This window comes from Tyto alba, unplaced genomic scaffold (assembly GCF_018691265.1).
Source record: "Tyto alba isolate M040663 unplaced genomic scaffold, T.alba_DEE_v4.0 Super-Scaffold_2, whole genome shotgun sequence".
Lineage (NCBI taxonomy): Eukaryota > Metazoa > Chordata > Aves > Strigiformes > Tytonidae > Tyto > Tyto alba.
In genome coordinates, this window is record NW_024881282.1 from 24,334,488 (window position 1) to 24,347,970 (window position 13,483).

A 13,483-nucleotide genomic window follows, 5' to 3' on the forward strand; every position below is an offset into this window, starting at 1 on the left:
TGTATGTTTGGAGAGGATACAGTAGTAAGTGATGTATTTCAATAATTCAGAGAAGTATTTTCTGCTAACAAGACAGCTTTAAAATATATCAATAACTAACAAAGCCGTAACATTTAACTCCTAACAAACAAATGTTTATTGTGTCAACATCTATTATATTTAGCCACTGTTCATATTGATTTGCATTAGTATTGTCTAGTTAAACTTTGCTGGCTTCCAGTACAGTTTCTAGTTGAAAAAATAATCAGCCAGGAGCGGTTTGCCAGTCTCTTTAATAAATGTAGTACTGCTTCTGCCATCATGTTTTGCTTGGGGGAATTAAAACTATTGTTTAAAAGATTTCTCTTTTTTTTTCTCCACATGGTTAAGATTTCATAGATATTTTTCATTTGCTTAGGTAATCTAGCTGTTCAGAAAATATACCACATCTTTGTCATAAACAGGCACCAAGTTTCTTTTATTTCTTGTCTCTACCTATTACTGTATTAGAATAAGACATATGTGTAGTTTGAGTTTGCATTTAAAGGACTGGAAAAAACAAGTAAATTTTTGCCACTAAAGGAATGCAAGAGGCAGTGAAAAGCCTGATTATATAATTAGTTTCTTGCCTGCTGTTTCTGAAGTCAGATGTACATGTTTATATAACTACACATTCATGCAGAACTGAAGGTTTTTAGAAATAAGATGCCTCTTACTCACTTTGCTAGATTTTTAAAAGGAACTTAGATACTTTGGAGTAAGTGTATATTGAACATGTAAGAAAATCTCCCTTTCTGTAGAAATTTTAAATTCATGTCATCATCTCTTCCACATGAATGTGTATTTAACATTAACAAATCACAACTACTTCTATTTCTGTTCACTTAGTTCACCACAGGAGATTTCTCTTCCCTCAGCAGAGCTTGAGGCATCACCTGTTCATCTTATTCAGCCAGTGGGCAGGACCTTTCAGTATTATGTTCACACCGCTGGACCGTTACAGTGATAGAAATCATCAGATTACAAGATACCAGTATTGTGCATTAAAGGTATGAAAGTTTCACTGTCAAAATCGGTAATAGCAATCATCCAGTCTAAATGCAAGTAGCTGTGGGGTTTATTTTCTTTTTTTTCACAGAGATTTGAATTGGCATATTTGATGCAAACGTGTATTCTCACATGTATATATACAGTGGTATCACAGAATATAGCAGTATGAGTCAATGACGTTACACATTTTTTTCTTTGTAGACTCTTTTCAAGGCTAATTATTTTCAAAACCAGAATACATTTTAAAATTCTACTGAGCTGTTCATTAACAGGTCATCAGATTCATTGAGAGGATCTTAGGCTGTGAAATTAAATATAGTACCAGTTTAGTATCACATGCACATCTCAGGACTGTCTCCCACGCTTGCATGGAGACATGCTTAATAATAATAAAACTCTTTTGCAGCAAAACCACTTGCAACTCCCCCACATAAGTGAGCTGGGAAAATAATAGCTTATGTAGTTATGTAAGCCACACCACTTGGTGTAAAACAGTTTCAATTTTTGCAGAAATATACCATTGAAACATCTGTATATTTTAATTGCTTTTGTAGCTTGATTTGTGAAGACTGGGTAAAAGGACAAAATGTATCTTGAAGAATGGGGAAACTGGGCTATAGTATTCCTTCCAAAATGCTTAAACTGAGCATTATCTTGAATCTGGTAACATCTATAGGGACATAAGTACTGAATTCTAGCAAAATCAGCTGTTACCATTTTCATCACAGGTCCATAAAAAAAAAAAAAAAGTGGCAGTCCTGTTAGCCTGGATCTGGGCTCAAATAATTCTGAAAGGTTCATTCATGTTACTTTTTTGTGTAACTAAAGTTTCTTGGTTTTTTAGGCCATGTCAGCTGTGCTCTGCTGTGGACCTGTATTTGATAATGTTGGTCTTTCCCCTGATGGATATCTTTACAAATGGCTTGATAACATTCTAGCTTGTCAAGATTTACGTGTAAGTACTCACCAGAATGCAACACTGATTAATATTTTTAATCTCTGTACTGGGTGAGTAAAGAGTTTGTGACTGTAAGAACTATGACTGTATACATTCTATTTTGAGCAGGAAACGAGCTTTATGCAAAGTTCTAATACGAAAGTGTAATTAATTTAAAAGCATTTAAGCAGTAAAAGAAATACTATTCCTGAAAATACGATGTAGGTAAATAATAAGCTAAAAAAGATACCTTGTGTCTCTTTGTTGCTTGCAACAGAAATACAGGCTTTTCGTCTGCTAATAAAGAAAGGTTAAAAGTAGCACAGGCTCAAAAATACTTGTATTTCTGTTTGAAGTACTTCCACCCACCTGCTTCAAGTTTCTGTAGAATAAGAATGTAAAATAAATCCCTTCCTGCTTGGTAACATAGATGCTGGTGAAACAAATCTGAGTGAAAGGGAGTGGGTAGATCTTCCAAAGAAGTCAAGAGAATAAATGATCCAGGAAAGGAAAGAATTTTTTTTTTTTCTTTTTAAAGAACATGGAGTAGATTATTTTTGCCATTTTTTCTTCCATTTATGTAAATATGGGTTTTGACTTTCTAACTACCCAGTCATATTTCTGTCTTTATAGCTGATTGGACTATCTCTTTGATTAAGAAGGAGTAGATTGGTGATTTACATCAAGTGTAGAGAGAGAACAGTGATTTTTCCCTTTGTGGTATCTTGCACTCTGACTTGCTGCTATCCCTAAAAGCCTCATACCAGCACAGGTGACTGGTTGCTAAAAAAATGCAGACAGCAGAACCTAAAGGCTTGTGGAGCAGCTAGAGGATACATACTGTAGAACTGGTGATTGATTAGGAAAAAAAAAGTTTGAAAAAATAAAGGAAAAATTAGAGAGAAGATGTTTTGGAAATTAGATAAGATTTTGCAATGTTGGTAGGGATGGAGCTACAAAGAAATGTGTGATATGTATGCTTGAAATTCTTACAAATATGGGAAAGAAACACACAGAACAAGAGAAAGAGAAAACCTCATTTTCCTCCTCACATGTTTTCATTATCATCAACAAATGTTATATCACCATGTCTAATCGATCATTAGTATATACAGTTCATAAAGTAGATATATTTCATAAAGTAACTGGGGACAAAAATTGCTTTTTTTTTAACTTCTCCCCTTGAAATGCAAAGCTTGGATATGATAGGTGAAATTTGTTTCCCTTAAGCTAATCACTATAATTCATGATTAATCATTGTGATGGAGGACCGTAACTAAACTGCACTGCCCATGGTTCAGATTTAGATGAGAAAGATCCTACCCAGTCCATCAACATTAAATATAATTTCCAGTCTTTACAAGTAGCTACCTACACTTGGTGACAGGATATTAGGGTTTGGTGTTCCAGTACTACCCTTTACTGACGGAACATAAAGGCAAAGTCCAAGCCTTAGTTATGATGTGTTTGTAGCAGTGATGGTACCAGGAGTAAGTGATACAAGGTCTGTAGAGAGAGTTGTTAGATTGCGTGATGTACTTGGATTAAACATACAAGTTTTCATATCCTCAGGCTTGCAAAAGGTACTTTTCTTTGTCTGCTTTGCTTCTGTGTTAGAAAGATACACATTAAAGTATGTCACTTTATGAAACTCAAATGAAGTAGGAAATAAACATTTAACAAATCAGTTAGCCAATGCAAGTGGAAGTTTCCCAAGAACACCTATCTAGTGTCTTGGGTTTTCCAAAGATTCTGCTTTTTTCCATGAGTAATTTTGGAAACCTCCTCTGAAAATTTATTTTGTTTATGTAGTTTTTGTACGTACAGTTTTACTGCAAGTAAGGAGTTTTGAAAACTGAGTCACGTTTCAACTCCGCTCTCCCTAAAATAAATTTATGATTAATTTTCTGGTTTCTTTTTACTTACTTTGAAGACACTTTTTTCCCCTTGTTTTGCCTATGTCACTCTAAAGAATTGTAGAGAATGAATGTATGTGATCTCCCCAATCATGTTTTCACATGTATTTATATGTTCAGGTTCATCAGCTTGGCTGTGAAGTTGTAGTCCTGTTGCTAGAACTGAATCCTGATCAGATCAATCTCTTCAACTGGGCTATAGATCGATGTTATACTGGATCATACCAGCTTGCCTCTGGATGTTTCAAAGCCATTGCAACTGTGTGTGGAAGCAGGTAGTAATTAATCTACTAATCTACACTTTCAAATATAAAGAAAACTCGAGGTTCAGCTTGTGTTGTAAAGAATTGTTTGTCACACTCTTACATTATATCCTCTCAATTATTGGGGACTGTATCACTTTATTTCCGTGATTCTGAAAACAAAGTGATGTGGTTGGTAGAAGATACTCTTACTACATGTATATTTGAAATCTGTGGCATTTTTATGCTATTTTGCTCAGGAAAAATCAAAATAACCACAACACTAATTTGAACATAGGTCATAAATCTAGTTTCAAAAGATTTGGCATGGTTTTTCATTTATTTTATAAAAGGAAATATATTTTAAAAGTTATTAGCTTGGAATTCATTATTTTGTTCTTTTTCTGCCTTTCATTTGATTTGATTACTAGTTCCTTTTCTGTAGGCTGGTATCATCATTGCTGCTAATTTAAAATGTGGCACAAGCTACATGAAGACACAAATACAAATACTGCGTTTGTGTCAGGCCTTCATAAAAATCTATAATTTATTTTTGTTATTTTTTCAAAACAAAATTTATAGAGAAATTCAATTGTAGTCTAAAAAAAAAAAGATAATTTGCATCTAATTAAATACGAAAATTTTGCTCATGACAAAAAGTAGTTTGGCAAGATGTCTGCTCAGCATAGTTCAACAGAGAGACACTTGGGGTATAGCAAATCAAAATTAGTCAAATATTTCAGAATTTATCTGGTTTGCTCTTATGGGAACAACTAGACTATAGACTGCATTATACTAAGATTTTAAAAGTATGAGTGGAATTTTGTGTTTGCAAATCCAGTTACTTTAAGGGGTTTGTTTTGTTTAATGACCACATAAATGTGTCAGGTTTTCAACCAGTCTTTTTTCCTCAGATTGTGTTACCTATGCCAGTGTTAATTATTAATTTTTATCCTAAAAATTAGTCTTTCCTATACCTACAGTAAAAATTGAGAGTATGATCTTCACGATTTTCTTTGAAGGGAGAGTCCAATTTCTATCAAGTTGGGGTTTTTTATTAATATTTGAAAGCTGTTAACAGTTTTTCCTCTGTCATCTGCCAACATGTGTGGAGAGGCCACTGCTTAAACTCGTTGTAAAATGAGCACTGATGTACTTCATTGCTGATGTCCTTCTTTCTGCAAAGAAGCTACTTCCCTTAATTTCTTCTTTGTTATTATTTTTTAAACGTAGCGGAAGGACAGAGAGACAGGTGTAGAAGATGGATTGCAGCTAGGATTTGGAATTGCCAAGATTGTCCCAAGCCATGCATGTATTTGCCATATTTTTAAACATAAAAATATTGAAATAAGCATTCTGAAGCCATCCAGGAGCACAGTAGCTCACATCTAGGTTGAAAAATTGATGGTGCATTTACAAATCATTATGAGAAAGTGGAAACTTAGTGAAAATCCAAATATTGTGACATGGGAATTGCTTTTCTAGCGATATTCTCATTAAATTAACACTTTAATGTGTTTACCCTTACAATTAATGTTGACTTTATAGGTAGTGGACTTGTTGAAGCAGTTCTTTGTGTTTACTCTTTGAAAACAATTTTGATAGGACTGTCTAACCTCTGGGAATGTTCACAGCAGAGATAGTGTCTTTTCTTCAAAGGGACTGTTTGCATTGCTGCTTAGTTTAAGAAGTACTTTATCCCGGGAAATTTTCATGCTACCCATCTTCTGTCATGAGTGTTGGCCTGTTCTATAAACAGTTTATGTTATAAATGAAAATGAATTGGCAGTTATAGACACAGGTATTGCATTTCTTATTGTGGGTAACTCAGTGCATTCCTAAGCATTAGTCTAAGGTAATTATAAATAATCCTTTCTTTCTTCCTGTTCACCAGATGGCCCTTTGATCAAGCAGCGTGTATTCGTAAGAGCTCCCTTTCCCATATTCTGGTGGTAGAACAGAGAGAAGAAAGATGACATTCTCTTTAGACCATATTACAGAGGAAATCAGAGTGAATATAATCTGCATTCCCCACCAACATTCACAAAAATGTACTGTTTATTCTTCTAGGAACTATCCTTTTGATATAGTGACGCTTTTAAACTTGGTGCTGTTCAAGGCATCTGACACCAACAGAGAGATTTATGAAATTTCCATGCAACTTATGCAGGCATGTATCACCTACTTTTTTTTTATCCTCCTATCTTTGGGGGGTTTTGTGAACATCTTTTAAAGTACTGTTTATTTGCTTTTTAGTTTTGTTTTGAAAATAAACAATTAATTTTGTCTTGCTTATAAATACTTATGAGAAGATTTATATAAAAATGAATGGAAAAATACTAGTTACAGTGTCTTTCAAATTTGGAGAGTATACTCTGGTGCATATAGATCGTTCTCTGATACCTAAACTTGAAATGCTGGCATTTTCTGAATTAATTAATTTTTATTGTCTCACTAAATTTTTTTTGTCTTTTATAGATCCTTGAATCAAAGCTTTTTGTTTATTCAAAAAAGGTAGCTGAGCAAAGACCAGGCAGTATCTTGTATGGTACACATGGTCCATTGCCACCTCTTTACAGTGTCTCACTTGCCCTTCTTTCATATGAACTAGCAAGAATGTACCCTGAACTTACCCTTCCACTTTTTTCAGGTACCAATATCTATTCGACTTATTATCTACTTTACATTTTTTTACAAATATTACACTGCTAAAACATTTCCACCTGTGAACAGCAATTCTGTTTATATTTAGCTTGTTCTGGTTTTGTTCTGGTTCAGGTCAAATCAGATTTAGGAATGCAATATATATTTCCTAGAGGTACTTAAGCAAAGAACAGAATAGCTATTTAAAATCCTGTTTGGGGACTCTGTGCTGTTTGTGTCATCTTAGGGTAACTTTGAAATTGCAAGGGCCCTGATTAAGTTAAAGTGACATTGCCAAACTGATGGGTTCTCTTGTTAGGCATGGTGATTCTTCTTATACATACATTTATATAGGTGATACTTGTGAAGATAGAATTCTTCATTTTATACAAAAATGACTTTAACTTTGGGAAGGTTGATTGCATGTGTCCAGTTCTACAAATGATTCAAATCCCTCTGAATGAGTGATCTCTACCTTCTGTCTGCCACATCTACAAGTCTTAGTATCATTTTAAATTTATCAGAAATACATTTTGTCAGGGTTACTGAGAAACGTGTTAAGGAACCAGACCTGCAAGGGCACCATTTAGAATATTCCCATTCCTGGGAACAATGATCTTTTGAGACATATCTGTCTGTTTTAATGATCTAATATGTTGCTCTAGTTTTTAAATAACAGAATGCAATGTCTGTAATCATGGGAATTCTTACTGGCTCTTAAAATCCCTTTCTGTTGTTTTTATTTCGTCTGTAGGGGCTGGAGGAAGGGTAAAGGAACAATACATCATCCGTTTCTCAGTGCCCAAGATACCATGAGTTATAAATAACTGTTGTAGGGAAATTCTGATGGCTCATTTATCTTAAAAAAAAAAAAAAAAAAAAAAATGCTGTTCATTATTACTGTTACCATCTATTCATGTTGCTGTAGTGGCTGTGTTGTTTAAAAGAACTCAGATCACACTTGAAATCAGAGCCCCTTTCTATACATCTAGAATCATAAAGAGAGAGAACAGTGCATGTCTTGAAGATTTTAAAAAAACAGCAAGGAAAGAAAAGAGATTTTAACTGTACTGATTTTATAGAAGAATTCTGGTAAAGAGAGCTAATGTGGTTCACCTTGGCAGGAATCCTGTTACTGTATTTCTTATCCCAGATTTTCTAAATCCCTTTCCCTTATAGTGCCAGTTCTTTTTTTATAAACTACATAAAGTACTGTATACAAGCACCCCTGGACTGGCAGCCAACTATGAATTTTATAGACCTCCCCACAGGAAAGAAGACTACTAATAAATGCAAGGTGTTTTTGTAAAGTCAGTATAAGTGCCTTGAGATTTAAACTACAGCTCAGAAACATGCAGGCTGATGGGGCACTTGTAATTCTGCAGAATTACACTTAGTATGTTTATTGTAATTCTCCAAAAGCTCTTGAAATTCTGGAATAACCACCAGTAACTGAATTATCCTTTTTCCTCTTTATTGACATCCATTTCATTTAATACATAATATGGCACAGTAACAAGGGGTAACTTTCTGTTTCTAAGCCAAAACTGTGTTAGTTGTTTTAGACAGAAGACCTGACCAATTGCTTGCTATTATTGAACATTAAATTAATGTTTCTATTCAGGAAGCTCAAGTACATGCTTTTCTGTGCTTGTGGTTTGCAAGGTAAAAACCACCAGGTGATCTAACACACATCAGAAATCTGATTTAAACCGTGTATTTAAGGTTTCCTTCATAAACTAACCTGTTGTCCTTTTCAACTTCTACTGTTTTAGAGGTAAGCCAGCGATTTCCAACAACACATCCAAATGGAAGACAGATAATGCTTACCTATCTGCTACCATGGCTTCATAATATTGAACTTGTAGACAACAGACTGCTCCTCCCTGGTTCAAGCCCGACCACTCCAGAAGATGAACTGAAGGACAAGGATGGGGAAATGGCAGTCACAAGTGGGCTAAAAGGCAATGGCTGGGGCTCTCCTGAGGCCACCTCACTGGTTCTTAATAATCTCATGTATATGACAGCCAAGGTAAAAAAGCAAAACAAACAAAGAAACCAACCTGTAAAACAATTTCTGAAATATTCAAACTTGTGTTTCTTAAGCAAAAGGCGCTTAGGTTTCTTCGCTCGAATACCAGAAATTTTGCACTGGAATAGTCTGTACTAATCAGACACAACCTTGTTTTTGACGTACCTTCACTTTTTCTTTTAAGGACAGTGCTAAAACTGTTCTCTTTCAAAACATGAGCAAAAAAAATGTTTTTACCCTTTTTAAAGAAAACCTTAATAGTGAGAGCATCAAAGTTTACCTACAGAGGAAGTAAATTCCATTCCCTCCTGTATCACCTCCTGGGTTAACGTCTAAGGCAGCAGTTGAAAGTTTATTTGGGGATGAGAATGAGCACCTGGAATTTGTCCTACTGAAGCTCTAGTACTTTCTAGGAAAGAAATATTCTTTAAGAGAGAGAAAAGGAAAAAAATTAGTATAAATTTCTAAGGTGCAAGTTAAAGCATTCTTTTGTAAAAGGGAAAGTATTTTACTTCCCAGACTCTGATAAAGGACATGGAACTCCTTTTTTCCAATTACTTTTTCATGTAAAATGCCCAAGCAGCTGGTGGAGAGAGTACTGGGAATCCATCTTTTCCTTCTCTCTGCTGAGTTGCAGGCCACTACACGAGTTGCCATGCCGGCTCTGGCACTGCTTTTGCCAGATTCGGTACAGATGTCTAAACTGCTGAATACATAAACTCCGGGAAGTAATGCCTGGTACCTATGTCATATGGCACACAGTGGTTCACACTTCCTAACCTGCTCAGGGTTAATCCACTCTCAAGCAGAACGTCTGTATCCATGCTACATAGCAGTTGATTCTGGATCTTGCCTGGTGTCGAGGCCCTGTAGATAAAACATAATTGTTATTTTGTGTGCATTTTGCTATATGAGCATGTCTGCAGTAATGTGGGGGCTGTGCTTCAGCCCAGCAGAATGTTTTTTTCATATTTGTTGTATATCTAGAACATGATACTGTCTTGTGAATTATCTGATAGTACAGTCTCTAGGATATTGTTAGAGGAATTTTATGGGTTGAAAAAAGATGTGATGCAGTCTCACCTTTACTGCCTATCAGCAGCAGTCCTCAGAGTAAGCTGCTTCCAAAACCACACAAGGCTTTTGTTCCAGAGTGAACAAGTATGTTTTCTTCAAACCATATTGATTGACCTAGCTTTGAGACTGTATGTGTGATAAACAGACTGGCACCTGGAAGTGCCAGTGTAGATGAGAGTAGGTGCAGATGCCAGTGACAGTGTGGATGTCGCCAATACATATTAAATAATTCTCAGTAGAATAGCATGACCTGGAGATTGCTATGTCTCTCCTAGCAGGATGTCAGTCTGTGCAGTGCTTAAAACAGTCTTCTTGAAGTGGGAGCCAAAGATTTTACACAGGCAACAGAACAGCTTCAATTCTTGACTCACACGTCCTGGATGCTTGCACTAACCATCTAATTGACTGGAAAAAAGGGAGTCATTCCTATAACTGTATCTTGCAAAAGAGAGCAAAAGCTGCTCAATTCCAGTGTGATAGCAAAGGGCTGTTTAATGCTTAATTCTGCTAGGATTTACTCAGGAGAGAGGTGCCAAATTGTTCACTGCTGTGAAGGCTGAAGCACTTTGGTACAGACATGCAGAAACAGAACTTCACTAGCTTGAAGAACTGAAAAGATGAAACCCAATAAACTGCTTGATTTTAGGATCACCTTCTGTATTTACATCCCTGAAAGGTTATTTTTTTGTGTGATTTAAGACCTTTTGTAGATTTGAACCTAAATACTTTTAAGTAGAATTTATGCTCTGAATTCCGTCAGGTAGCTTTTGAAAATACTGTTTTGTCACTTTTTACAGCATTTTTCTGTTGGTTTTGCATGAGAAAATGCTCTAAAAGAGCATGCCTTTGTTTGGAGGTCTGCATATTTCAAGAAATGTATGCCTCTGATCCTTTGCAGTATGGAGATGAAATTCCTGGACCAGAGATGGAAAATGTCTGGAATGCTTTGGCCAACAATGAAAAATGGAGTAACAACCTTAGGATAACACTGCAGTTTCTCATTAGTTTGTGCGGTGTTAGCAGTGATACCATCCTTCTACCTTATGTAAGTGTTTGCACTTTATTTTATTTACTATTGGTTGCATAGGTTTTAATGAAGAAAACAGCTACCACCTGCAGAAAATTAATTTCTGTTTCAAAAATGAGAAGTACCAACATGTTCCCTAGCACACTATACAAAATTAAATTGTGGGGATGAATGAGTCAAGAAATTGAAATTCAAGAAACTCAAGAATTGAGTAGTGGGAATCTCAGTCTGCACCAGTGGAGCACCCCTCATTTCAAGGAAGAGGTGGGCTCTTCACAAGCAAAGAGCAACTTTGCATGTCTGTGCAGGGGGCCAGTAACAGGGCCTAGCCATAAATTGCCAGAATGAATGAGAAAAAGTATTAGAAATATTTTTTCATGTCAGAATTGCATAAAATTATGCAATTTAAATATATATTTAAAATTTTATTAAAAAGACAGAATGGCTGTTCAAAGGTTAAATAACTTGCATGAAAAATGAAGAGAAGTAAAAATATTAAGTATTAAATGCTTATAGTTCTTCTTAGTTTACAAAGCTATTAGTTAAATTTTTAAAGTCCTTTAAACAACGGATGTTATGTCATGAATGAGACATAACATGTTATGATCTTATTAGTTTGTTTGTTGTAAAGATTTAGGTATTCCTTCAGAAAAGCATGCAGTTTTAAGAAAGTGCTACATTCTCTTTCCCTTTAGCAGACAAGGGCTTTCTGTGGGACATCTCAAGAGACACAAGATAGCTAACCTTTATAAGCTCCTTACCATATCAACTATTGCCTTTGTATGGCTGTCCTGAATTATATGACCATTCCTGCAATGTGCAAGTCAAACTGTGCAGGATATTGCTATTATTCAAGTTAAAATAAAATCAGGGCTGTCTGAGAAAAGCAAGATAGTCCCATTCCCATGTTCTTTATTGGTCAGTTGCTGGGTGAAATAGAATCTAAATTTAGTAAATTTTCCAGCACAATTACGATGTGCTGTTTTATTAGTTAGTCCCTTTCTATCGATTTCCCTGAAATAAATTTGAAATTACAATTAATGTGATTAAATTTATCTGAAAAGCCTCATAAACATGCTTCATTTACAGTTGCTGAAATAATACTTTGCTTAAAGTGTTTATGATGACTGCTATGCATAATAGAATAAAGGAAATATAGAAGACCATAAAAATTTTCAAGGTGTTGTTATTGTACCATAGACATCCTGTTTATTTCCTTTTATGTGTAGGGTTTACTGTTCTACATTCTCAAATTAGCTGCATATATATTCAAAGTCAGTGTTGCCTAGCTAATCAAAAGAGGAAAGATTTGAAGGTGGAGTTGCTGTAAGAGCAAGCTCAAGCTTTATATGAGAAGAAAACAAAGGGATTGATCCCAAGTATCTTGAGCGTAATGAACATCAATTGTGACAAAGTGACAGGCTCTCCATTCAGTGTTGACCACGCTTTGAGCAGGAGGCTAGATGAGAGACCTCCCAGGTTGTTTCCAACCTGACTGATCCTACAATCTACGACAGACTTGGAATCAGGCGCAAAGGTGGCCTCCATCAGGAGGAGCTGTGTTGGCAGAGAACAACTGGAAATCACAGAGATAAGAGCCAAAATGAGAGCTGTTGTATTTCTGACAGCTTGCAAAAGGAATAGGGACAGTTTTCTAAGAGGAAGGAGCAGTCCTGCGCTGAGTATATGACTCACACCTAAGTCTGTAGCCTGATTGGAAATGCCTGACAACCTTGTTGCTTCTTGCCCTCACATACCTGTCTCCCCATCCAGGTACTTGCCAACCCAGAGCTTTCAACACACCCTTTTTCCAAAACTGTTGCCACCTCACAGCTCTAAGCAGCCTACATCAAACCCCCCTCCTACCTACAGCGCTTCTTTCTTCAGATTCTTTAAAAGACCCCCTTGCCTTGAAGCCTTGGCTGTCACAGTGCAGTCCTCCTCCAAGGCAATACAGTCCTCTTACGCCACGAAGAGCAGTCTGTTTTATCATCTCCAGTTTTGTCTGTGAGACTTTTCTCCTCTACCTCCCAGGCTTCCAGTGACAAGACAATCAGGTCTTCAATGGTGGCAGCAGCTGACAAGGTTCCTGTGTTTCCTGCCACCCTGTTAGTCCGTGTTTTGTAACACTGAGTTAAAAGTCTGATTTTCAGATTTGGCAAAATCTGAATCTGTAGGGAGCCTGACTGTGCTTATGAGTCACCTCTTAAGTGGTAGCTTTGTCTGGAGTAGGAAAATACACCGGGTTTATCACATGCATCTGCTCAGTGTTTTGATAATGCCCTGGAGTTTACGGGTAAGAAATCATACCTAACTCTGCTAGCTACACAAGACTATTGGTACCATAAACATGTATCTTCCATTATCATGTAGATAACACATACACATTAGCAAATAAAGATAATTCAAGCAGTTTATCAGCACTGTTCCAGCTCATCTGGACTCAAAAGATCACGCAGTTGCAAGATTGCCAGTTTACCCATCTCCTTTTGAAGCCCTCTGTGCTCCAAGGCAGTCACCAGCTGCTTCATGCCTTCAGCCATCTGTTCTGCCTGTGTGGGTCCGAGTCAAAAGCATTCC

General features: G+C 36.2%; 1 protein-coding gene across 6 annotated transcripts in view; it reads left to right on the plus strand.

The window, feature by feature from the left end:
- FRY (FRY microtubule binding protein) overlaps positions 1 to 13,483 on the plus strand; it is a 247,097-nt gene that overhangs the window by 168,888 nt on the left and 64,726 nt on the right. For all 6 annotated transcript variants that reach the window (XM_032982793.2, XM_032982794.2, XM_032982788.2 and 3 more), the window contains exons 27-33: positions 868 to 1,028; positions 1,874 to 1,984; positions 4,003 to 4,157; positions 6,195 to 6,294; positions 6,603 to 6,774; positions 8,543 to 8,799; positions 10,775 to 10,921. In XM_032982793.2, the coding sequence (XP_032838684.1) occupies positions 868 to 1,028; positions 1,874 to 1,984; positions 4,003 to 4,157; positions 6,195 to 6,294; positions 6,603 to 6,774; positions 8,543 to 8,799; positions 10,775 to 10,921 (1,103 nt within the window). The remainder of the gene's footprint in view (positions 1 to 867; positions 1,029 to 1,873; positions 1,985 to 4,002; positions 4,158 to 6,194; positions 6,295 to 6,602; positions 6,775 to 8,542; positions 8,800 to 10,774; positions 10,922 to 13,483) is intronic.